This window comes from Thermobia domestica, chromosome 16 (assembly GCF_964235325.1).
Source record: "Thermobia domestica chromosome 16, izTheDome1.hap1.1, whole genome shotgun sequence".
Classification (NCBI taxonomy): domain Eukaryota; kingdom Metazoa; phylum Arthropoda; class Insecta; order Zygentoma; family Lepismatidae; genus Thermobia; species Thermobia domestica.
Genome location: NC_137469.1, coordinates 45,392,939 through 45,420,644, shown reverse-complemented (window position 1 = coordinate 45,420,644; position 27,706 = coordinate 45,392,939). Strand labels below are relative to the sequence as shown.

Genomic DNA, 27,706 nt, shown 5'->3' with positions numbered 1-27,706 from the left:
ACAGTTTGGGCTGGCTACGGGCCTGATTCCGGGTTATGGGGGAGGGACAAGTATGGATAGTTTCTGAAATAGGTTTTCTGATCTTAGGTTCCCATTAATTATCTTATGAAGAAATTTCAGGTCAGTTATTTCTGCGTACTTCCGGTGGCTGGATATTAATATGTCGCTAGAGTTCCTTCTTAAATAATATTCGAAGTACAGGAACACGTAAACGGACTATTGTAATAAAGAAACAGAGAATAGAATCAAGTCTGGAGAGATGTGTAGGTGCTGCCATGGCCCATATGGGAGAGCAGTATTCGATCTTGGGAGCTATTAATGTTTTATAAAAAGTTGCTAATGACGAAACACTGCGTAGTTCAGTAAATCGATAAAGAAGTCCCAACATGCGCATTGAATTTTTAACTATTGAGGAGATATGGTCAGAGAATGTCACTTCTGAATCAAAGATGACACCCATATTCTGATAACCATCTCCCAATGAAACTACCAATAAATGAATGCTCATAACCCTAGAGAAGGCGTTATCTTCTACGGTTCGCCATCTTCGGATGGGAATGAAATAACACTTAAGAAAATAGGAAAGTGCAATCAATATATATCTTGTTGATAATTTTTTTCTTGCAACTGGATATATTACTTTTTATTTACTAAAATGTCGCGCACACTTAAAACGTTAACTACTCCATTTTCATTTCTGCATTATACTTGAATATTACGCAAGTTAAGCAACATTTGAACAATTTAGGAAATAGGAAGATCGTTTAAAAGTATTTGAAAATAAGAAATGTAGATTTAAAAACATTATGGATTAGTTTATCTATCGCTTTCAACCTTTCAAAAAAATTAATGAGTAGACCTATATTAATTCCGCGCTGTATCATCTTTAAAATGTGTCTCCCTTTAATAAATAAGGAATATTCATAAAAAACAAATAAACTGAGCAGTTAACATGCAAAATATTCATTGCAGCGTATATTTGGGAATGAAGTGCTCGTGGACAAGATTAGCAAACTTGAATACGAAGCCAGTTTCGCCAGAGCTGAAGCCTATAGATTGAGGGAGGAAATGAGGACCAATTTGGAACAGGTAAGAAAGGTTTCCATGTTGAGTTAAAAAAAAAAAAAAAAAAAAAAAAAAAGAATGGCACTGATATTATTAATTAGCAGAAATGTTAACTATGTTAGAAAATACTTTACAAGAAATGCTTTCTAAGGGTATATTTGAGTTTAGAAAGTCTGGAAACTGGAGTTAGTAGTTTCCTTTAAAATGTTAAATTTGACAAAATTATATAATGATAATGTTCAGAAACATAGATTTCATTTGCTCGTAATTAACATTGGAACTTTGTGGATGCAGACATTATATATACATATATATATATATAGATAGATAATTAAATAAATTACAATAAACAGTTAACATGTCTATGTTGGCTGCTTTAAAATCTTTCTATGTTTAGAAAATACGGAAATTTGAAGTCAAAACATCTGTAGATTAACAGTTGAATAATTACTAATTATGTGCTTATTAGCTTATTTCATGTAAATAAACATATTTATGCATAAAATATTGCACGTAATATGATTATCATTGGTGTTTTCGAGCAGGAAATTCCGGTTTTGATTCTCGGTGTTTCAAATTTTGCTTCATACTGTAGTTTTATATCTCATAGTTTAGGTATTTAAAATGAGCATTAAGGTCTAACGACGAACATACAGTGTGAACCTGAAAGATGTGCACAAACATGAAAAGAAGGTAGAAAGACCTCTTGCATATTGTCGAATTCCGCGTCGTGTAAGAGTACAGGGTTGCCAAGTTGCAATCGAAAATGGAATCGTGACAATTGGAACGGAACAGAAAGATGTGCACATACTTCGGGAGGTGCTTCGTCGCATCAAAGGAAGATTTAAAAAAAAAATCTTGTATGGTGCACATTTCTATTCCGTTGCAATTGTTACGATTCGAGTTTCGATTCGAAGTTGGCACCCCTGTCACTAGTATACGACGCGGAATTTGACAACATGCAAAAGGGCATTTTGTCTTCTCTTGATGTCACGAATCATCTCCCAGAGTTTGTGCACACCTTTGAAGTTCACTCTGTATATACTCTGCTAATGTGCTTTGATCTCTGAACTGTGGAAAGAAGCTGTATTATTTCCGGTAGAAGCTCTTGAGAAAAGTCATATTGATACAAACTTTAAATTTCATAACTTCAAGGTAAGGAAAGAAAGTTTCATATAGCTGCAGAAAACAAGGAGTTTGTACATAAGGTAAGCATTATCCATGTCGGTCCGGTGTCCCCCACAAGGAACACAAAATAACACGATATTATTCTTTCTTTACAACTTTAAAATCAGAGTGGCAACATGGAAAACTGTTTACAGGACATGATCCATTTATGATCATCCTCTGTAAACAATCGTCAATGTTGCCAGTCTGATTTTAAAGTTGTAAAGAAAGAATAATATCGTAACATTGTATGTCCCCTGTGGATGACGCCGGAACCGACATAGTTATTCCTTTAGCTTATAGCAATAATATGTAATTATTTATTAACGTGACTTCCTTCCAGAACCGCCACTGCCTTTTTAGTTTGTTTTAATAGATTTTGCAATATGAATACAACCCTGATTTGTTATAAATTTTCTGCAGGTGGTCCTTAGACATTTTCAAACATGTGACGAGAACAAAGAAAACCAATAGCTCATTAAATTCGTTTGTGATAAATTACCAAATATATTGCCAAGTAGTACATGCTCAATTTATAAACTCGCCGTCAAAAGAGATAAGAAGCACCCAGAAGTACTGTATGAGCAGTAACGTTCAATGGATCACAGATATAGCTATGCCAAACATACATAAGCGTATTAAACCACTATCGTAATAATGACGTATCAATGCGGTTAAGTTCCAACAAACACAAGTGGCCAATTTACGAAGCTATGCATGTGTGAACTTCCTATAGAAAAGGAAGTTCTATAGAAATGAAACAAAGTTAAGAGATGGCCAAATTAGCAGATTATGCTGTATCTTCGAATGCACTATGCAACAATAAGTAATTTTGGAAACATAGTGAGTACAATACAAATAATTCAAAAGCATTTTCAGAACTCCCTCCCCGCTATATACATGCTAAAATACGAATCCGATTTACGGCGGGAGTTCATGTGGTTCGGATCCCACGTTAAGGTGTAGTTACACGTCTGATATAGCACCAGTGCTCAACGAAATTCTAAAATCCAAATAAAAAAAAAGCCCCAACCATTTCCACCATTATCATAAATAATTGGCAACTCGGGCGGAAACATGTGAGTTTTAAAATGATAAATATCAACTTATTTTATATTCAAAATACTTTCATTAGGACACAAACTACATGTCTCATAACAAAAGGTGTTACAAACAAAGTAAATCACATTGTTCATGCTCTTAACACACGAAAACCAATTACTCAAGAAACGCTTATTAATATTGCTAAAAGTAATTTGAGAAGTATCATTCTACTTTACGTTTAACAATCATACTGGCTAATACTGGCGTAAATCCCGGGGTAGATGAGGGGGACCCCGGATGATGTCCCCTCCGATCTTAGAACTGGTGAGGGACTGTCCCACCTATAATCCGATTTGAAATGTGTTTTGGGGGGAGATTTGTGTCCAATTGCTGTAATGGAAACCGAGATAAAATTGATGTCCCCCAGAATAAGCCTCAAATCTGTCTGCCTCCCAATGCTCAAGACAACTCTGCTCTCCTGATCCTTCACAGCACTGTTTTTAAACATCATAAATATGTTGAACAAGGTTTAAAAAACAAGATTATGGGACAGGTCTTACCCGTCCCCCCTCCAATGTTGAAGACAGATTTGCGCCACTGCCGGCTAACGAAACATAAGAAGTTATTAGGTAATAACATTAGCTTACAGTAATTTAGCAAATAGTTCTTCCAAATAGAATATATCAAAATACTATAAGAACAGAAAGCATATGTCATAGATTTGTCGAAAGCAATCAGAAATGAGAAATAATCAAATAGCAACAGTTAATGTTGTCATGTCAAAATTTAAATGTTTCAATCAAATTTGTCATAGCGGTTTACCGTCATGTTATTACTGATAGCGTATTACTGATAGGTGTGTCTCTTTAGTATGTGTTAGTTTTCCATGTTATTTATTTGTTTATTATTTACATTCAAGTGACAATAGGAAAGAACAAGGATGGTGATCACAAAACAAAAGTGATATATATATGTTTCATGGTCTCTATACATCAAAAAAGGAATGTTTATCTGTTCGCTTCGGTGTATGTACATTTGCCTAATGACAATGATACCGGTGGAAATGAATTGCGTACACACTAGATCTTGAATTACGCAAAAGAATCTCTCAGACCTGTTTGGGGGGGGGGGGAATGATGTAAACTTCCCAGTTTTATAGTCTGTTTGTAAAACTTTTTTCCTTTAGACAAGAATAGAGAAAAACCTTAGAAATGGAATTTTCTTAAGGATTAAATAAATACAAAGGTGTGTCAAAAAGTAAGGCACAATTTTGATTTACTGAAAAATATGCAGAAATAAATATCTGAAACTGTATCATGTTTGACACATGGTATTACACTAACATTCGACATAGGAGCCATTGCGATCCAAACATGGATTCCAACGTGACACCAAATCGTCCATGCCCTTTGCAAAGAAATGAAGTTCATAATACCTTAACCAGGTAACCTTAGATTGTTGAGTATCTTCCAGTATATCGAAACCCCACTCACGGAGGTTTTCTTTAGGGATCCAAAGAAATAGTAGTTGGAAGGTGCTAAACCAGGGTATACGGAGGATGGTAAGAATTTCTCAGTTGAAACTCAAGATATGTGTATGGGTCTATTGGACTGCATGCAGTCTTGTGTTATCATGAAACAACAAGACCCTCTCTTGTAGTGCTCCTTTTCAATTTTGACTTGTGGCTCCTCTCCATACTTTGACAATATGTGACTGCAGTAATGCTCGTACCCTTTGACAGGATTTCAACATGAGTAACACCCTGACAGTCCCCAAACACAGTAGTCATTGTTTTCTTGGAAAATGTGGTCCTAAATTTCTTGGACGGCAGTGACAACGGATGTTTTCATACCATACTCTGCTGTTTTAATTCAGACATTCCATAGAGGTATTGGAGTTTCATCGTCCGTTATGGAATGGATGAAGGAATTAATTTCCTTCGTGGGCATGTCGTGTGAGGTGGGTTATAGAAATACCGATTCAAAAGTATTTTTGGTTCTCGCTCAGATGTTTTGGCACCCATTGCGCACACACTTTCATGAAGCTAAGTTGATTACGGACGATCTTTCTCACTGAGCCACATGATATCGGCAATTACATGAAACCTGACTCCTCTATCTTTACGAATCACCGCATTGACATCACAAACATTCCTGTCAGTGATGGATGTTGTTGGTCTTCCACTTCAGTCACAGTCCCCTAGTACTTGCGAGTGCACTACACCACACATAATCTTGTTTATGTTACATTCCTCTCTCTCCGTAGACCTCCCCCAATTTTCTATGAATGTCAGATACTTTTTATCCCTAGACCCGTAAAAATAATAACACCTCGTACATATAATTTGAAGTACTGTTGCTTGGTTAAATGTAGCTTTAATATTTCGCGGGAGAACAGGTGTGAAGTTTCATCGAATGGAGTACATTGCTCGTCTACATATCGTCATGCCCTTACGTTTTATTTTCTCTGGATTTTCTGCCTTAGAGAGGACCTACTCCAAATAATTTTATCTGGTCTTTCATTCTGGTAATCCACTGCTCTCTCTTTTTTTCTTTTTTTTTTTTTTTTTTTTTTACACATTTCTCACAGCTTGTACCTTTCTGCCTTTGAAAAGTCGCTCGGATGGTTGTGTTTTCCAAAATAAAATTTCCTTCTCTACCAGTAGTAATGACTGTAAAATATTTCAACATGCTCCTAGAAAATACATTAGTCAGGGAGTCAGAAAGATATTATATATAGTGACAAAATTTATTTTCTAACTATATTTTGACAGTAATCGAATAGTCTAAGCCTAAGTTTAAGATTACGTTAACGATATGAACAATTGGTTAATAAATAACATTGTACAGTCAGGACACTTTAGAATGTGGAGGTTGGATGTATAATAAATGATTGCTTTTTCCAGCAGCAGAATAGTTTCACTGTATGTCTGATAGTTGGACAACCAACATGACAGCAAATACATGCCCGAAAACATAACATACCAGGATATTCCTTCATTTGGAGGGAAAAGTATTACTATTTGAGAGCATCACTTACAGAAACAATCACGAGATAAATCTGCAGAAATTCCATTCACGTTAAGTACTAAGAAATAGGAATTAATGCAAAGAAAACGAAAATAATAATATGCATCATGCAGAGACCGAAAAAGTATGGAAAGCGAAACAAAATGAGAAAAGAAAGAAAGAGGGAAAGGAAAGAGCGAAAGCACGGGAATAAATTAAATTTTAAGGATAAACAGTCTACGTCTTTCCCCGTGCCCCTGTGTATTGTTTTTTTTTTCCTTCATAGGATAAATATCTTTCAGTATCAAATGCGAACATCATTTATAATTCCTTGAAAAAAATGTAACTCTTAGACTAGGCTGAGGTTCGAATACGGAACCCTTAGAACGACAGTCACACATGCTACCCACTTATCTACTAAGTTTGTTTTTAAATAAGCCATTACACTCGCTATTACCAGACGTGTTGATAAATCAATCATTGTTGGCGAGTTACCCCACTTCCACTTGAAGTTTGAATTTTATTTAGTGCCTTTAGCCATCTACGACAGCACGCCCCTTGTTTCCATTAAAAGCATTTGTTCTGTAGATTAAAAGCAAGAATGATTCTATACTCTTACTTACAGTTGTCAATATATATATATATATATATATATATATATATATATATATATATATATATAGATAGATAGATAGATATAGATATAGATACATAGATAGATATAGATATATAGATATCGGATTAATAGGGGTTAAAAGAGTGATTTCCTAACTGCGAAATGGGTCTTCAAGGCGGTGGTCGCACCCGTACTGACATCTGGTAGCGTTGTTACGTAATACTCAATATAAATAATCCTTCGTAACCACAAGTTGAAAGCTGTGCCGTGGATAAGTAGGTAAGATGTCTGCTAGTTGAGTGGGGTAACGCGAGTTCGAGTCTCGAATACACGTATTTTTTTTAAAAAATCATTTCTTTATGTTTATATTTGTTATTAATAATTGCTTTCTTGCATTTTTTGTAAATTATCTTAAATTACTGTAGGTTAAGTAAAGTCAGGAAGGTTAAAACACGTATATATGAATGCTTTATCCGTATGTGCAGCCCAAAGTTGGAGCAGGTCAGTGGGTCACGGGTCAAGAGAACGTGACCCACTCAAACCACCACTCACCGGGACCCAGTCTGACCCACCGACCCAATCTGACCCACCAATCCACTCTGACTTAACAACGCATTTCGACCCACCGACCCATTCAGCTCAGTGCATTTTACACAGCTTCTGAACACTGGTGAATTTCTCTACGTTTTACTTTCAAGGCATTCTTTTTCTTCTTTTTTCATTTGTTCCTATTGAAGAAAGAACTTCAGGCAATTTTAAATATTAATATTTGCAATTGTAATAGTAGCAAGAGTACTTATTAGTTAGCTTTGAGACGCAGCCTGGGACTTTTTATAGGAGATAACCACTGGAAAAAGTTTCTGAATCACGTGTAATATATGAATTATTATACAGTGAAACCTGTCAACTTGGCCACCTCTCTAAGTTGGCCACCTGCTTATCTTCGCCTAGTTCGTCTTGAACCTGCATTTTCCCATAAGACATTCGTTACTTACTACTCTATAAGTTGGCCACCTGTCTATATTGGAAGTTGACCACACTGGAGCAATGTTTACACTATGATGATAATGATAAATTTACCTGCGTATCTTGGCCACGCAAAATACCGTTTTGTTATTTTTCTTAACTCTTTTGAATTTCCATATGAGAGGCATATGTTCTGTATTTGTGACTGGAGAAAAGAAGCAAGGATTCCCGCGATTTGCTCTTGGAGGTCAATGGCCAGAAGACTAACCTAATAAGGGGGTGGTGAAGAAAGATGTGAAAAGAAAAAGTACGTACAGGAATTCAGGAAATGGTTATACGTATTTGTTTACCCTGTCTGTTTTGGTAAAACCATTAGCTATATAAGCTTCCCTCATCAGTAGGGAGCTTTAGTAATTCCGGAAAATTCTCAAGGTTAAAACTAGCCATCTCAATTGTCAGCTATTGGCACTTGTCGGCTTGTCAAAAGATAGCGGAGTTTTTGAAATATGAATTCCCTCAAGATTTTCTCAAAACATCTTTTGCTCCGAGGGAAACACTTCTAGCTCATTAACAAGAGGTAGTTAAATACAATATTAGAATATGTATATCTGCCAAAAAAGAATAAAACAAATACGTCTAGAATGAACCACCATTCAGTAACAGCTGCAAAGTTATATAAATTGCATATGAATTTCTCAATTTATAACTTAGCTTTTCTTGTTTTCAATCTGAATAACTCAGTGTGCTATAATATAAGTTTCAATAAACTGCGTACATACGCTTCTATTTCATGGTTCTTTGTGAAATGAAATCTTTAAGTTTTACGTCCAACGGTTATGCCGGTTAGGCTAAAGGAGACGGTGATGATGAGAGATGAGTGAAATGGTGGAATGAAGAAAGTGGGAGAAAACAGGAGAACCTCGAGAAAACCCACGATCACGGTGTTTGTCCATCACAAAGTCCACACGCACGAGCTGGGATCGAACCATCATGGTTCTTTATGTTATTGTGTTTTCAATCCGAATAATCCAATGTATCAGACTAGTATTCAGGAAGAGAAAGGTATGCACATATATTAAACATACCATAGTAATATTTTCTAGTACTGTATATTTTTATGATTACTCTATATACATTATTTATGAGTAGCTGTCGTGCCACTGCTTATTAAAATTTTAAAATCAAGTAATACTAGAAACCCTATTCTAAAAATACACAAATCACACTTATTTTCTGTAAGTTGGCCACCTGTCTAAGTTGGCCACTTTTCGACGGAACTGATGGTCACCAACATAGACAGGTTTCACTGTATAAAACATTGAATGTAATTATGTGTGCGTGATCATCACATCCAAATTGCAAAGTCAAATGAAATGACTTTTGGTGTATAATTAGGTCCCAATCCCAACTGGGAAGTTATCATACGCATATCGCTTTCATTATATTACATATTCTAAGGGGGCCCGAATTTTTGAAAAAAATTATTCACAAGCCGTTCTAATTCAAGAGCTGAAATTCAGTATATTGATTCTTTATTATAAATAAACAGAACATGTCCTAGCTTTTTTTAAGTTCCCTTTGACGGAGCATTTTCTGTATAGTGCCGGACAGAGGTCTTTGATCAGATAATGGCGACTGCTCTGAAACAAATACAGAGTATGAGAATTAAATCTGTCATATCTGTAGTTTGCTGTGGAGAAGACACAAACTTGTGATTCAGAGGTTTAAGAACAACTCATGTTATTCGATCAGACAGACAATCACGATATCACCTAGACATATTCACCAGGTATTTGGAACTTGCCTCCTGTCCCCTTCAAAGCTGATATTTGAAGACGATGGAAGATGAGCTCACAATTTTAAACCAAGATACTTACATACCTAGTTTCACCTCCCTCTTACAGCATACATGTTAATGAATATAACATTATAAAAATCCGATTGATCCAGCGACTCAAACAATCCTAATTATTTAGACAGACTCGATGGTCCAGAAGTAGCTGATATGTCAGCGCTACAGCATTTTAATCTACCAAGTCATCAAATGTAATTTTACGTTTATTCATCTTCTCATACTAAAAGAAATACAGCAGATTTGGAAAGTCTTTACACAAAAAAGATAGAACACTGTTTGGATTCAGCGGTATTCCTTATATTCTACATGGTAAGTTTTTTCGGACTCGCTTGACTAAAGTTTGACTAACCCTTATAAGAAATTCATATAAAGTATCACTTTTATAAATCAATGAGCTTATACTCTTATAGAACTTGGAGTTATCTTTCAGTCAATGTGTCGATACAAACAGATGCACACATCAACAGAGGTAGCCAACCACAGATTTAGTGGGAAGAGAGCTCAGAATCGCGTTTCTAGAATCACGTTTCAAAACTAAACGAACATTAATGAAAAATTAGTTTAACGTTATTTGATTAAGCTCTTTAGGATTTAGGATTAAGGATTTAGATTTGTGGGCTTTTGGCATCTATGGCCATTTAGCCCGTCACGTTTGAGAGATGACGTCCCTCGGCGAGCACACTATCCTAGGAAAGGAAAGGAAGAAAGTATTGGAGAAGGAAGGACGTGGCCTTGGACCTACAAGTTTGGTAACACCGCGGCATTTGCATGGTGTGAGTTAGGAAAACCCAGGAAAACCTCATTCAGGATAGTTGGACTGGAAAGGTTTTTATACTTTTCGACTGAGTGCCCCCACAAGGAATCGAACACAGGACCGCACGCACCAAGTCCTTTAGGCTAAAGTAGACTGACAATTAATAGAAGTTAACTAGCTAGTTAAAGTTTCAATTATTTTCTAACGGGAATCGAATCCCAGACTACATACACCGAAAGCACACACGCTAGCCACTAGACCAGCAGGAAAGGGTAGAACTATATTAACGGTATCATACGAATTCTTCTTGTGTATTATGATGTTCCGTTTTCTTCAGATTTGTTCGAGTCTTATAGAGTCACGCGTCTGACTGATTTAAGGTCGCAAAGTTCTTAATCAGTTTCATCCCTACTTCCCAATACAACGTTTCTTCCAATCCCAACAGGTAAGAATTGACTGTAGTCAGATAGGTACTCTCTTCTAAAACCGGAGTTCAATTTTCGGCTGGAACTCATGCTTTACAAATCCCACTTTAAGCTGTAAATACATGTGTCATATGGCATCGTTACAGAAGGGAACGCTAAACTCAAATCAACTAGTACAACTAATAATATATATTCTAGAAAGGGCTCTGCAGACAATTTTCTTCATAATAAACTTATCTTCATGTCAAACAGAACAAACATATATACATCAAATAAACATTCAGTAAAACCTTCAGGAGTATTCATAAATTTTAAAAAAAGGATTTGATATATGGGCTTCCACCATAAATACATTCCAGCAAGTGAAGTGTGCTATTCTTGCCATTTTATTTTGACATTAAAGATGAGTAACTACATTTGCTAAATGTTGACGTTACTTTTCTTCCTGAAATATATACAAAGGAAAAATATTTCTTGACCTAAAATACAGCATGTAGTAATAATGTAATTAGGTAATTTATAGAGAAATCAGAAAGCAGGAGCTGGTTCAATATACCATTTCCCGGATTTATCGCTAGTTAGGTCATTTGTAACGACACTTTTCAAACTATGGAACTTGAAACTTGTGCTGAGTTCTTCAAGATTTAACGTTCTTAATATATTTCTGATTCTATTGATACTCAAATTCAAGTTATATATTTGAAGGTGAAGTGTTCCTACCAATTGAATAAACTTGTGTTTTAGAATATAACGACAAATATTTTCCCTAACTTTCAATACCTTGCACTTCATTGCAGTTTACTTTATTACAATCTATTATTTAATTTATTACAGAATTTGTCACATTATCTTTGACATTTACACTTATAAATTTATTCATTTGTTTCAATTATTTACGTAAAGAAATGTGGTGAAGTGTCATTTTGAATTGCGCTCTCTGTTTTGTTTAGAACTAAAACAAAAAATGATTTTAGTTATATTTAGTTCCAGAAATAAAGATGATAAAAGGCAATATGCTGACCACACTCAAAATAACCGAAACAAATCTCGTTTACCATAGTTGTTTATGAATTAAAATTGAAGATAATTCAATTTAGTTTTCAGCTATTAACCTCGTAATAGTTTTTATTAATACGAGGGTCATTCGGAAAGTAAAGAACGTTTTGCGCTAGCGCGTGCGCGTGTTCCCCCACCCCCGCTGCCGCTGGGTTATTGACCTGGGCTAGCTTTAGCCTCAGTCTGGCACCAGCTCCGATCCGCTACGGTCCGTTATTGCTTCGCTGTGCGACTGTAAAATGTGCGATACAATTACTGATCCCGCCAAGTGTGAGGTTCGTAGTGTGATAAGATTTTGGAATGCAAGAAAAGTGCGTCCGATAGAAATTTATAGACAAATCACTGAGGTGTATGGAAATGTAATGAATGAAGCATCAGTTCGTAAGTGGTGCATTATGTTTAATGACGGACGGACGAATGTGCACGATGAGGAACGCTCGGGCCGGCCTTCTGTTGTGACTGACGAACTCAAAGGAAGAATTGAGCGGAAAATTCAAGAGGATAGGCGATTCACTATTGATGGGCTGCACGATTTCTTTCCTGAAATTTCAAGAACTTAAGGAAGCTGTTAGTGATTGGTTCAACAGTTTGGCGGCAACTGTGTATGCCGAAGGCATAGAAAAACTTGTACCACGGTATGACAAGTGTTTAAATTTACACGGCGACTATGTCGAAAAGTAACTTAAGTATCACATAGTATGTAACACAAATTTCGCCTTTGTATATCAGTTATTAAAGTGTTTATACAAAAACGTTCTTTACTTTCCGAATGACCCTCGTATTAAAATTTAAAATTTCCACTTTACGTTTGTAAAATTCTACTTAATCTTTTTCGGTTGATAACAACAATAACAATAACAAAATTTGCAGAATGTCGAATCAAGTAAAATTGTAATCATATTTTTCTTTTAGTTGTTGTCCTACCTTATAAAAGAAAATACACAAGCAAAGCACGAAGAAGTTTCAAATACCGGTCATCTAGGTGGTAGTTCTGTACGGATAAATTGCACTACGGAATAACGTAGCAGAATCTCCTTACTCTGTAAATATAAATTGCTAATATTCGTAAGTTTCAAGCTAGTAAAAAAGCGTAGCTGTTTCGTCTTTCTATTAAGGTTTACGATATTTCTATCGTATCTTGTCTGAGCTACAAATTGAAAGATAATACATTGATAGATTAATGGTTAGGGATTGGTCCTTTACGACATTTAATTAAATTGAGAGGTGACAGAAAGATACTATTCCGCGAAAAACATGCCTTTTCTCTTGTGACATATGATAGTACTACTTCAAGTTTGACTATTGAATTCACATAATTTGGAGATTGTTTCACACTGTGATACTTTACTCACTTCTTTTATTTTGGTATTGGTACTGATACCTTGTCTAGTATATGCAACAAGTTGGCACCGTTAGCCATAGATTAGAAACTTGTAGCAAAGTAACAGATATTTGACAAAAGTTGTGTGAATTGTTAAGCAAAATGTGCAGTCTTTATCCTTTGTCCTTTAGCTACACTAATTTAATCGTTTATCCTGATTTTAACTATTATCCTACCACTAAGAACAATACTGTCATTTGATTCGTTTTTCAGCCAATGATGTATGTTTTAACTACACCAAGATATTTACTTGCGTACCTCACACATTCTGATACCAACCAATCACTTGTTCATAAGCAGAAAAATTTTGTAAAATTTTAAACTCTTTTAACTTGATTGTGGTAGGTGTCAGTCGGGAATAAAATGTTTTGGTTTTTTTAAAGAAACTTTTCTCTCGTTACTTTCATACGTATGTAATAACTTGCTGACTTTATCATATACTAATTATATTGTAAATAAATAGCTTGAAATGTTTAGTTCAGTGGTAAAGTGTGAGACTTGTCATTGTGAGCTCCTAAGTTCGATCGCGATGTGGTGAAACATTTTGGTATGTTATGATAATTTCCTCAATGCATTAACAATTATATAAAATAATTACATTAAAATAAGTCATTTACGCATATATATATTCATACAACCATTTCAGGGCATAAATAATTGTTATGTTTAAAATATACATCTGAGGTACGGTGAGTGTTTACAGAACATCAGCAATTTATTGTGAATGTTACATACAAATCAATTAAAAAAGGGATTGGAAATACGTAAGTATGTTGTTTATTTCCCTGAAGCAACACGTTTCAGATTCTGTCTATAGAAGTAACTATAGCAATCGGAAGTAATAGTAACTTGGAGTCACTTTCTTTTTTGGTAGAGTGTTGTCGAAAGTCATTGGATGTTATCTTAAGATGCTGATTCGTTTGTAAAAAAGACGCTTCTCACTATCTGTTAAATATCATTTCTATATTGATAAACATTGATATCGGAAATGGCTAATTTTAAAACCTTTCAATTTGAGTTAGTATCAACGGAAAAGATTGAATCCATTCTTGAAACGGTGAAATATTTGCAGAAGCACAGATCGTTCCTCGGTTTCGCTCTATGGAAATCAATATTGACAACGGAAATAATAGTAAATTTGACCTCTTCCGTTTTAAATAGAACATTAACGGGGAAAATTAAACCTATTCTTAAGATATGAATGGAATGCAAGAAACAACATTTTGATAGGTTTTAGAATTTTGTGAACTAATGGGACCACTATTGGTACTAGAAAGAATAATAAATTAGAATTACTTCCGTCTTTAACAGAGTACTGTTGATAGTCATGACATGTCGTATTGATATACTGATTTGTTTGAATAAAACTGCTACTCGCTATCTGTTACCACTTTTGTTCTATGGCGATAAGGGTTAGAAAGGTATTCAAACCGTAAATAATAGTAAACTGAACCACTTATGGTTTTGGTAGGGTGATAGTGTTTGTATAGTAATTATATATTTGCAAACCTTTGCTTCTCGTTGCCTGTTATAGTTTTCGTTCTATAGCGATATACGTTGAAACCGAACTTAGCTAACTTCAACTACTTCTGGTTTAAATAAGGATTGGTTGAAAATATTCTTGTAAATCTGAATTCTTGGAGAAACATTTTCTTAGTACGCTGCATTGATTGTAAAAAAAGTCTTACCTTGATATCTCCTATTGTTTTAATTTCTGGAAATAAGAATTGGAATACGAAGTAATAGTTAATTTGAACCACTTCCTGTTGATCGTAAAAAATGCCATATCTTGATATCTCTTATAAGATTTGAAAAAGAAAGTAATAGTTAATTTGAAAGTAATAGTTTCTGTTGATTGTAAGAAAGCCGTGTCCTGATATCTCCTATTTTTTTGATCTATGGAAATAAGAATTAAAATAGGAAGTAATAGTTAATTTGAACCACTTCCTGTTCCGGCAGGGTGTTGACAATAATTATGGTATGTTGCCCTGAGACGCTAAATCGTTTGGACAAAAATGTACTCGCTATCTGTTACTGTTTTCGTTCTATTCTAGGAACGTTCAAACAGAATATGGCTATTTTTCACAAAGTCTGCTTTGATCAAAGCTACCACGGAGAAGGAGCAGGCTATTCTTGAGACGATGAATCGATTGCAAAAAGCCACTTTTTAATATCTTTACCATTAAATTTGATCAATTTCTCGATTTGGTAGAGTTAAATGTATAGTGAAGATATGTTTGTTGAGAGGTTGAATCGTTTGCCTAAAACTGTTTCTCGCTATCTGCTGCCGTTTTCATTCTATAACGATAACCATTGAAATCTTTCTTGAAACCAGAACTTATAGTAAATTCTAACTACAACCAAATTTAGTAGAGTATTGTAGATAGTCATATGTTGCATTAGGCTTTAAATCTTTTGCAAAAACCGCTTCTCATTATCCCTTATCATTTTGTTTGTATATCGATAAACGGAAATGGCCAACTTGCACCAATTCCGGTTTGAGTAGAAGGTTAACGGAGGAAATAAATCTATTCTTTGGACACTGAATTAATTGCAAAAGACCACATCTTGAAGCATTTACTATTTCTATTAGGAGGAAATCGGAAATTGAAACCGGAAGTTATAGTAAATTTCAACCATTTATGATTTTAGTAGAGTATTTTGGATACTCATGATGTCTTTAGATGGTAACTCGTTTTCAAAAATCAGTTCTCGCTATGTTACCGTTTCATGCTATGACGATGAAAGTTGAGACTGGTATTGAAACCGGAAATAATAATAAATTTAAACCATTTTCAATTTTAGTAGAGTATGGTGGATAACCATGACCATGATATGTTGCCTATACACACGTAATCGTTTAGAAGAAAAGGGTTCTCCCTGTATGTTGCGTTTTCATCTATGGGTTAAATGTTAGAACCGGAAATAGCTAATTTGAACCACTTCTGGCTTGAATATAGAGTTAGTGGATGAGATTGAGATTATTCTTTGAATGCGGAATCAATGATAGAAAACCATTTCTCGATATCACTTACTGTCTTTGCTCTGGTATCTGTCGACAGAGACACGGATGAAACCACTCTATAAAATTTCCGTCTTTTATGCAGAGCATAGTTTTGAAGTTTAAAACTTGTCTTTGGTTCCACAAATATTATTAACACTAACATATGAATGATACTCTTGTGTATAATTCAAAAAAGTTTAGCCGTGAAATTTATGCCAGATAGGAAGTAGTTGTGGGAAGGCCTCTTGCTATAACAGATTTGTGGGTGTTCAGGTAAAACCAACATAATCTCTCTATTTTACAAAAGGGAGTAATGCATAGGTCATTTCTACTGTATATCAACTTCACGGACAAAAGCGAGTCGTGACTCCATCAAAAGCCGCTTGTTGGTTCTTCAAGGTCAATACAACAACAAAATAGCTAATACTAGGAGTACACGCGTCCCCTTACTTCGATTGAAGAGGCAGATTCAACAGACCTGTTTATGTATAAAAGACTAATGTCTTCGGCACTTAGTATAAGGTTTATCTGAGTGGAAGCAACATAGCAACGTTCTATGCAAAAGAACGCTGTTTGTTCTATCTGTTGTGTGTATGAAACACAAGTTTTTTCTGTGGGTCTGTTTGCGGCCTGGGGATCAGACAAGTTGACAAAAAGTTACTGAATTTTGATCACGGATACTTTTGTCCAGGCCCCAGACCAGGATGAAGCGTTTGTTTAATTCGAACCAGGGATCTCATGGGAGAGGGGTGTTTACCGGGACAAGTAAAATATTAGAAAATGGCCGATATTTGTGTCGAATTCATAGTTCTCGCGGTCACTGAGACCAATGGTGATGTCTTTCAAAATCAGCTACCATTGTATGCTGGCCGGGGTCACCGGGGGAGAGGGGTTACCGAGACTTAAAAATAATACAAAATGACTTATATTAGTGTCAAATCCATAGTTTTCACGGTCGCTGAAATCAATGGCGACACTTGCATTAGCGATGACTTAAAAATAGGCTACTATTGTATGCGATCCGGGGTCACCAACTGGTACCGGAACACAAAAGTTATCCAAAATGACCTATATTAGTGTCAAATGCTTAGTTTTCACAGTCGTTGAGATGAATTGTGATTCTTCCGGAGCCGTTTACTTCTAAATAAAGCTCCCATCACCTGGGGGCCAAAGGCGTTTTTTTTAAATTTTGAACCAGGGGTCTCGGGAGGCGTTTACCAGGATCTGTATAAGTAATAGAAAATTATCGATATATTTTCGTCTCGTTGTTCAGTTTGTTTACATAGATATTTTAACTGGCACATGCGAAAAGTGTGTATTTCAGCTAGTTATTAATAATTGCAAGAAATAAATTATTAACAATATACTGGTGACCTAAAAGTAGGTATACAGTACCGTTCTGATCAGCTCATGCATTTTATATAATTTCTTATTGTTATGCGCCAGCTATACTTAGTTTCTTTATTATTTGTTCTTAATGTGTTTTTATTTACATGTTAGCCTCAGAAGAGCCGAAGCAAGTAAATTCGGATGTTATACTTGCTCAATGCAGACGTGTATGCCTACTTTTGGACTACGTGAACAAATTGGAATGTATTTGGAAAGAAAGAACCTAATGTGTAAACATACATAACCGTATTTGACTTTATATAATATCTTAAACCGCGGTCACTAATCTAAAATAATGTAGAAAAAATGCAAGAAAGTAATAATAATAAATATGAATATATAAAAAGATATTTTTAAAGAAAAAAGCTCCCCTGGCAGAACTTGTTTACTCCAGACCCCGAAGCATTAACCAGAGTTGGAGTGGGTCGGTGGATAAGTGGGTCGAACTTTATGAGTAGGTCGTGGGTCAACAGCATGTCACTCACTGTGACCCACCACCCACCGCGATCAACTCTGATAGCTGCATTGTAGACAGCATCTTCTGAACAGCATTTTTTCACCCCCACGACCCTAGCCATAGAAACTAAAAACACGTTTCTAATTGGTTGCAGTTTGTGATTGTCTAAACATCTGGTGTAAATATTGCGTATTATAGTAGTAATAGAAGAAATTTGTCATTTTGTTGGAATTGAAGAAGAACATTAAAGAAGCAGTTGAGGTTAAATTTATATCACGGCAGTCAAGGTGGAACAAAACAAGCCCTGCGGGATTTATAACCTGTTTCTACTACTGGTACTACTACTACTACTACTACTACTACTACTACTTATACTGTGGATTCGTATAGCAAAACTGCACACGTAACGTAAGTAAATAACTTTTTGAATATTATTTTCATCTTACTTTAATGAAATATGTGTTATAGAAATTTGAAAAATAAAATATGAAAAAAACTTTTTCCTTGGTGCGGGTTTGAACCCACACCAAAAGCAATTATAATTACTAGGCGATTGCGCTAGTACGCTCGGTTACGAAGACCGCTCGGAACAGGCACATGATTTTTTGCTGTATTTATTTTCGTGCCGAGAAACGGATAACTCGAACTAACCAGAACCGCATATTTAGCTCCTATGAGTAGGGTCGAGGGCGATTTAAAAATAAGTGAACACTGGTGCTTGGACACTCGTATGCTTCTGAACACTGGTGAATTTGTCTACGTTTTACTTTCAAGGCCTCCATTTCCCTTTTTCATTTGTTTCTGTTTACTTACCTGAGATGAATATCTCTAACAAGAAGAAGGCAGACTTTAGTAAGTGAACTCCGGGGCCATTTTTTGCGAGGTGGTAGTGTACATTTCAAGAGTTAATAATACAAACTGGGATAGCGCATTCTTCAAAAATAACCGAGAAAACCCTTTTAAAATTTTCTGCTCGCCGCATATATCGTAAGACGCGCAAACGTGTCAAGTGACGGCGTGGCAGAGTGAGAGAAAGGGTCCCAAGTTCGATTCCCGGTCGAGTCGAACTTTTATTTTTGTTTTTTGCTTCAACCAATAAAGTAGCCATTTGTAACTACAAATAAAATACTAATTCCCCATGTGTTTATAATGTATTAAAACAATAGAAATTTTCAATCACTTGTAAAACATTTCAATGTTCCTTGTTAACTAGAAAGAGAACTTAATCTATTCCGTAAATATACTGATATCACGAGTTATATTATGGTTACGACAGTCGTTGTGTACTAAATGTTCTTGACGCTTCTTGTCTACATCTGCTGTCAGTGTGCAAATTACAAAGGAGTTAAGGGGGAAATCACTTTTGCTAATACTGGATGTTGTTATAACCAAAGATTTCCCTCTCATTCCGCTTGTAATTTGCACACTGTCAAGAGATGTAGACACGAAGCTTCCAGAACATTTTTACACAACGACTGCGGTAACAATAACATTTACGGAAGAGATTAAATTTTGTTCCTAGGTAACATGGAACATTGAAAGATTTTACAAGTGATTGAAAATTTCTATTGTTTTAATACATTATAAACATATGGTGAATTAGTATTTTAGTTATAGTTACAAATAGCTACTTTATTGGTTGGTGCGAAAAACGAAAATATGAGTTTGACTCGATCGGGAATCGTACCCGGGACCCTCTGTAGCGGAGTCTCAGGTTCATCTCACTCTGCCACGCCGTCACTCAATACGTTTTACGATATAAGCGGTGAGCAGAAAATTTTAAGGCGTTTTTTCTCGGTTATTTTTGGCCATTGCACCCTCCTAGTTTGTAATATTAACTCTTCAAAAGTGCACTACCACGTCGCAAGAAATGGTCCCGAAGTTCACTTACCAAAGTCTGCCTTCTCCTTGTAAGTGAAGAGAGAAATCGACGCATTTTTGGATTTGCATATTTGTAATTGTAATAATAGCAATAGGACTTATATTACTACTTGGCTTTCGACACTCACAGCCTATGAGTTTTTAAAGGACCTAACTATTTGAAAAATACATTTTTGAATCGCTGTAATATATAAATTATTATATGAAAAATTGAATGTAACTATGTGTGCCTAATCATCACGGCCAAATTGCAGTCAAATGAAATGTTTTTAGATATATAGTTAGGCCTTAATCCAAACTGGGATGTTATCATATCGCTTTCATTATACTAACATCCTATAGGGTAGTGAGGATCCGAATTTTTGCGAAAAAAATGAGTATCTCACAAACCACTCAACTTACGGAGCTGAAATTCAGTATATTAACTCTTTATTGAAAATGAACAGAACGTCTTCTAGCATTTTTTAAACGTCTCCTTTATGAGGAGGGGAGGCACTTTCTGTATATGGTAAATTGATAGTGGGTTTAGTTTGTAAAAATAATCGAAAACGATCAATATTAGTTGAGAAACAAATTCAGAAAAATTGAGAAACACAAAATACAGTGCTTCGCATCATGTATACATATGTGCTTATCATACGCGTTCTACTATAATAGTTGCTGAGCTTGTTTATTATATGGAGCGCTTAAAGCACAGGGCAATCAACCCATTAAGTAGTGAGAAAAATATACATAACATTTGCACTGTAAGTTTCTGTACGTTGGCCTACTTAACTTGATTTGGGACTTTAAAAATGTCATCCGTTTTTTCCACTGAAAAGTATCGATAATTTAACAAGGAAATAATTAGACCATGATAATTTAATTGAAATTCATCGTAATTATGTCTAGGACAAACACTTTACAATTTTATACCGTAAAGGTCAGATCCATCGTTATTGTAACAGGGCGGCGCTTGAGCGATTGACCGTAGAAATTCAAACTCCGATTAGTTTGAATTTCACAACCCGGTTTTACTACAAGTGTAAACTCTTTAGTCGGTAGAAGAGGCCGTAGATTGTGTCAGAGTTGATGACGATGTGTTTTGGTGTGTCAGTGGTTCATGGTAGGTGGAGGGTCAGAGTGGGTCATGGTGGCTGGTGGGTCTGAGTGGGTTACAATTGGTGATGGGTCATGGTGAGTCATAGGTCAGAGTGGATCACGGTGGGTGGTGGGTCATGGTGGGTTATATGTCAGAGTGGGTCACGGTGGGTGGTGGGTCATATATTTGAGTTGGTCACGGTGGGTGGTGGTTTAAATTTTCATTGATCCACGCCCTCTCTGGAGGCCACCAAGGTAACCTTATAAATATTGGTTTGTCTATTGTATTTACATTGCGAATAGACGAAATTTTAACAATATGGCTTCGGAGTCGGTTATTTAGTTTGAATAAATCTGTCTTAAACAGCACAATCCCTTCGAGAACATTTGTAAGGGCGGGACAGTAATCTACATAGTCGAAAGAAAGAAAGAAATGTGTAAAGATACATATATGACTGTCTAGAGATGGCGTGGATCAATGAAAATTTGATCCACGACCCACCATTCATAATGACTCACGATTCACCCTGGCCTACAAGACACCATGACCCACCATCCACCGTTATCCACTCGATCGCACCACGCACCATGAACCACTCTGACCATTGTGAGCAACTCCGACCCGACAAAATCCATCGTCATCAACTCTGACCGATGATCCACGCTCTCCTCTATACTGAATAAAATTTACACTTGTAATAAAACAAGGCTGTGAAATTATAAACTAATCGGAGTTGCATTTATAAGATTCAACGCTCAAGCACCGCTCTGTTAAATACCGGTGGATCTGATCTTTACGATATACAATGGTAAAGAGTTTGTCATGGGCCAAATTGTGATGAATTTAAATTTATCATATATAATTATTTCTTTGTTGACTTACAGACATTTTTGAGTGGAAAATACGATGAAATTTGAAAGTCTCAAATCAAGGTAAAGTAGATCAAAGTAAAGAGAAGTCTAAAATTGTGCATATAATTAAGCATCCAGTACAAATTTAAAATTCCCACGTAATTAAGCTTACAGTATAAATTTTAAGTCTATTTTTCTCACAACTTTATGACGTGACACCCTTATGCTCTGAACGCTCCATATAATAAACACAAGTTTCAGCAATTATTATAATAAAAAGCAGTAGATGCAAAGTGAACCAGCCGAGATTTGCACCCTGGTTGCTCCACTCAAGAAGCAGAAATATTATTGACTTACCCACGGCTGAACTTGTAACTTCTGGTTCTGAAGCTTTATTTATATTGCGTGTGTTACGTAACAACACTATGAGATGTCATTACTGTTGCGACGACCTCCTCCAAGACCCGTTTTGTAAATTTACGAAATGACTCTTTTAATCTTCAATCAATCCGACACACACACACACACACACACACATATATATATATATATATATATATATATATATATATATATATATATATATATATATATATATATGTGTGTGTGTGTGTGTGTGTGTGTTCGTGCACCAGTAAGCTCCTAAGAGTATAGATTCATTCATTCTTGATTTTAATCTACAAAACAAATGCTTTTAATGAAAACAATGTGACTGATAACCGTAAATGGCTAAAGGTTATGAATAAAATTCAAACTTAAAATAGAATTGAGATAATTCGCGGACAATGGCTGATTTAACAACACGTTTGATAATAACGGTTGTAATGTATGATTTAAGAAGCGATTTGATGCGGCCTGTGTAGCTAAGTGGATAGCGTGTGAGCTTGTAATTCTACAGGGTTCCCGTGTTCGATTCTTAGTCTGGATTTAGTGTTACTTTTTCCAAGGAATTGAACATTTTACATCATGATCTCTATTGATATTGAACGAGATTTATCCCATAAAGCGAGAAAAACCTGAGACATGAGAAGGGGGAAAGACGCAAACACTCTTTACATTAAGCGTTAAAATTTCATTTATTCCCATGTCATTCGCTCTTTTCTTTTCATATTTTCTTCTTATCTCATTTTGTTTCGCTTTCCATATTTTTCGGTCTCTGTATGATGCATAGTATTATTATCCTTTTCTTGCATTAATTTCTATCTACTAGAACTTAACGTAAATGTAATTTCTGCATATTTATCTTGTGATCGTTTCTCTAAATGATGCTCTTAGCTGCAAATACTTTCTTGCTCCTCCAAATAAAGAAATATCCTGGCATGTTATGTTTTCGTGCATGTATTTGCTGTCATGTTGGTTGTCCAACTATGAGGCATACACTGGAAAAAGCTATCATTTCTTATATAATTATCCAACCTCTACATTCTAAAGTGTCATTCACTGCAAAAAGCGTTGAATTCGCGTGCATGCCAAGTTTACTAGATTCTGTTTCATATAATAATAATCTACGTCAATAGTACAGCAAAAGAATAATGCAGTTATCATATGCTTTTTTCGTCGTCAAATAAGTAATTAATAAACATTAATCTACTTTCTGCCATTGTGATTGCTATTTATTCTCATGAAGTCAATTATACTTAAATGCATCCTTAATCACACAAATAACTCCTTTTTCTGTAACACTTAACAGGACATCTGTCATTCTTCAACATCAAAAGGCCATCACAAAACATGAAAAATAAATACAAATTAATACTTCAGTCAATTAAATATCGTCACTCTTGATATAAATACAGAGTTAAATCAACCATTACATTCTGGTCCATAAATAAGGTTTATACTCTAATTAAAAAGTTGATGTTTGCTATCCTTCATCTTCACTAATCAGATTCAGCATGTACTTAATTTATATAGTCAATTCTTTTAATCATAAAATTGACAAAGTTGACCGATTGAATTTATAAAGTGACCAAGTGATTGAAAAAAAAGTTTCCTTAAGTATCGCAAATACTGTTCACAGTCACAATCGACATGTGATTTAAATAACGTATAAGACATATGGAATCAAAGTGAGTGAATGAGAATCCAATGTTTTGAGCTGAGACCATCAGTATGGGTAAATTGTCACATACAATTTGCCTCTCCCTCCATTAATGTAATGTTTTCTTGTAATCAATCTATTAGACTTTATAAACAACAAATACTAACTTGTTGTTTACACCGTATAAACAACAACAACTTTATAAACAACTTTCAGCATTAGTTCGATAACTTCCGCGAAAAGATCAACAAATTCAGTAGCATTTCTGTGAATTTTGGTAGTAGTTTTATTAATTTTAATGGTAGTTTGGTAAATTTTAGTAGCAGCAGTAGTAATACTTCCAAATTAGGGAAGAAAACCTGGACAGAAAATCCTAGTTCTTCAGGTGATTTATTGACGTCATATGGGCAGCCGATTCCAAAAGCAATTGCTAAATCAAATATGGATCAAGAGAAGAATGTAAGTACGAAAACGGTTAGGACGCATCCCAGAACCAACGAGAGGGCTACCCCGGATAGAAGGTGGTAAAGAAGCAAATCCGAAAACAACAGAAGATCAGAACAGGAAATGTGAAATGTACGAAATGTTTCACAGGTAGGAGCTATGTCATCGGAGACACTGGCAAGAAGGACAGTAAGATAGTATACATCCAGGAAGACTAAATGTTTGGGTAAATATGTAAATGATATAGGAAGTGGATACAATCTCTTATATATGTGAGGAACAACAGACAGAATGGCGTTGAAATTGTTTGGGATAAGAATATGAAAGATAAATGGATGATCATAAAGTTAGTAAGCGACAGAACTAAGGTAATTAAACTTGTGCTAGGAGAAAGAGAAACCTTGAATTAAGTTGGGTGTAATGATGAGACAAATATTTTTCATGGATGAAACTAAATAGTACTTTGCAGAATAGCTCGTTATATGAGAAATTTATCCTAACAAGAGATCTATGTAAGCGTGTATTATGATCAAGATCAGGATATGAAAGATTACATGGAGGATATGTGCGTTGAAAGACAGAAATAAGGAAGGTAGAACATACTTCAATTGACGGAAGCATACAATCTTGCTATATTGCTGTGTCTAATTTACGTATAAGCTAAACAAGCTATAGCTTAGGGACCCACTCGCTTAGAGGTCAAAAAAATTTAAAGAATAAAAAACTGATTGTAATGTAATTTCAAAGTAACATGAAAAACCAAATAAAATAAAATGCACATTTACAACAATGGTGTTTTGTATTATTTTGTATTAAGTTTTTATGAATCAAGTAATGGGGTTCTATTTCTCTGCCCCACTTGTAATGAAGTGATTCCGTGTTCACTGCTATCAAGGTTTATCATTTCCCTACTTTGGACCAATCATAAAGTCAGAGCATATCTCAAAATTCGGCTGATGGCTTGTCTGGGAATTTCACCCTGTACAGAATACTCGGTATTCTACACCCGTAGAACATTAATGAAATGTGCATTTTTAGACTGCGTATGCATGATCTCCTTTACGCTGATAAGGTCCACCATCCACAGTTTCTGGCATTCGAATAGGGTATCTTGTAATTTCCCTTTCTCCCGATTTTGGACAGCCTTAGCTCTGAAACTATGCACTTTTCCCCGCAGGTCCATATGAACATTTTCTCTTATTTTGATGTGAGAAATCACCTCTTACAGTTTGTCGGTATACCTAGGTAGTTGAATAACACCCTGTACATATAAGAATATATATATATATATATTCTTAGAGAAGTGATAAATCTGTCCTTATTCGACTTTACACTATCTATACACTCATTCTTTTCTTACAACATAATTTAGTTCTAATATATTTTTTTAGGTACAAGTACTTAAAAATTAGTAACCGTTTTCTACTGTATAGAGTAACACCAGTTTTAAAAATCAGTAATCGTTTTCTCGTGTATAGAATAACTTTGGACCTCCCTTAACGCAAAATGTCTTGGTACGCTTCTGGTCCTAATAATAGATTGAAGGAAATTTCCATAAATCTAGAAAATTGTTTGGTAGCAAAATTTAACAAATAGGACAAATGAATTATTAGCGTGATATGTAACGAAAGTAGAGAGCAAAATGCTGAAATCCATGGAATTAGTTGGATTGAGTTGCGGACCACATTTTTATAACCCTCTTTCATCTAGGAGATACAGAATTTCAGTGGTAGAGCTCTTACCTCTGGTTTATGGAGTCCCTGATTCGAATCCCGGCCAACAAGTTTGTGGTGGACGACATTATGTTCCCGTTTCCTCCCACAATTTCATTCCACCAATTCTTTCACCATCATTCACTTACCTTAATCTTCCATCTCTTTTAGCCTAAAGGTCATAAACGTGGGACGTTAAACAAAATATATGTTTTTTATTTTATTTTCTTTCTTCAGCTACTATTCAGAACACACTACGAAAGTAAATTTTATCTTCCCCTTGACTGAGCCCATATCAAGAGCCCCCGTGCCACCATTCTCTTGTCACTGCTCTGAAAAAGTAAGCCAGTATTGAGGGTGGAAAGGTATTAAGCCACTTTATTGCTCAAGTTCAATTCTCTCTTCCAATCAAGAAACATTCAAGCAAGCTATTGCCACCAAGGATCTTATAAAATAGAGGATCTGCCCATATATATATATTCATCCTATCAAATAATGAAGCCAAAAAACAACAGAGCATCGGCACGTCTGATTGGCTACTCTCGTTTCCGCCATCGTTTGATTGGCTACTTTTGTTTCCGCCATGTTTGTTGGCTCAAAACATTGCGATCCTGTTGGGTGGAGTGGGCAGAGTAGGGGTGGCGAATCTGTAACGTATAGCTTCAAGATTTTGTTGTAAGGGCAGATCCTCTATTTCATAAGATCCTTGATTGCCAAAAGTATAAGAAAGAGCACAGTTTAGAAATTATCGAAAATTTAACTAAACAATCGAGTTTCATTTCACCCTTGTGGAAACTACAGTAGACTTACAAACTATGCGAATTGAATGTTGACTCAGATATACAACTTCCGGCTGCAGTAGAGGAATCGTGAGAGATGATATCAACTTAAAAACCACTTCCTGTTTTAGAAGGGTAATAGTACAGGTAGAGATGGTATCCTTTCTTGAGACATTGAGTCTATTCCATCAAATCTTTGTCGCTATTGCTACAGTTTTTGTTTTATGGTTATAACCATTCGCCCTATCCATAACCAGGTATCTTTCTGACATCTTCAGTTTGACAGCTTGTTAGCGAATGAGATAAAACTTATTATTGGGACGCTGAATGGATTCCAAACAATCCTTCCTCGTCATTTTTGTCGTTTTTGCTCTATGTAAATAAATACTTAAACCGGAAGTACTAGTAAATTCCAACCATTGGGGGATTTTGTAAAGTTTTACGGGTGGTTATAGTATGTCTTCCATTCAGACGCTGAAATGACTCCAAACAAGAAAGCTTGTTGAAATCTATCTATGGCGACCAACGTTGAAACCGGAAATGGTTTATTATTAACACTTCCTTATTAGTAGAGTAACAGGTTATATTGGCGTTGATGGCAAATTTTTCGTGAGTCATTGAATCGATTCCAACGAAACTATTTGTGGTTATCTATTACTGTTTTTGTGCTTTGCTAAGATCAACTTGAAAACAGAAATCGTTAATCCCAATTACCTTCAGTTTGAATATA

General features: G+C 35.4%; 1 protein-coding gene across 1 annotated transcript in view; it reads left to right on the top strand.

The window, feature by feature from the left end:
* LOC145672749 (uncharacterized) overlaps positions 1–27,706 on the top strand; it is a 124,239-nt gene that overhangs the window by 65,554 nt on the left and 30,979 nt on the right. The window contains exon 5 of the mRNA XM_081741922.1: positions 973–1,089. Within this exon, the coding sequence (XP_081598048.1) occupies positions 973–1,089 (117 nt within the window). The remainder of the gene's footprint in view (positions 1–972; positions 1,090–27,706) is intronic.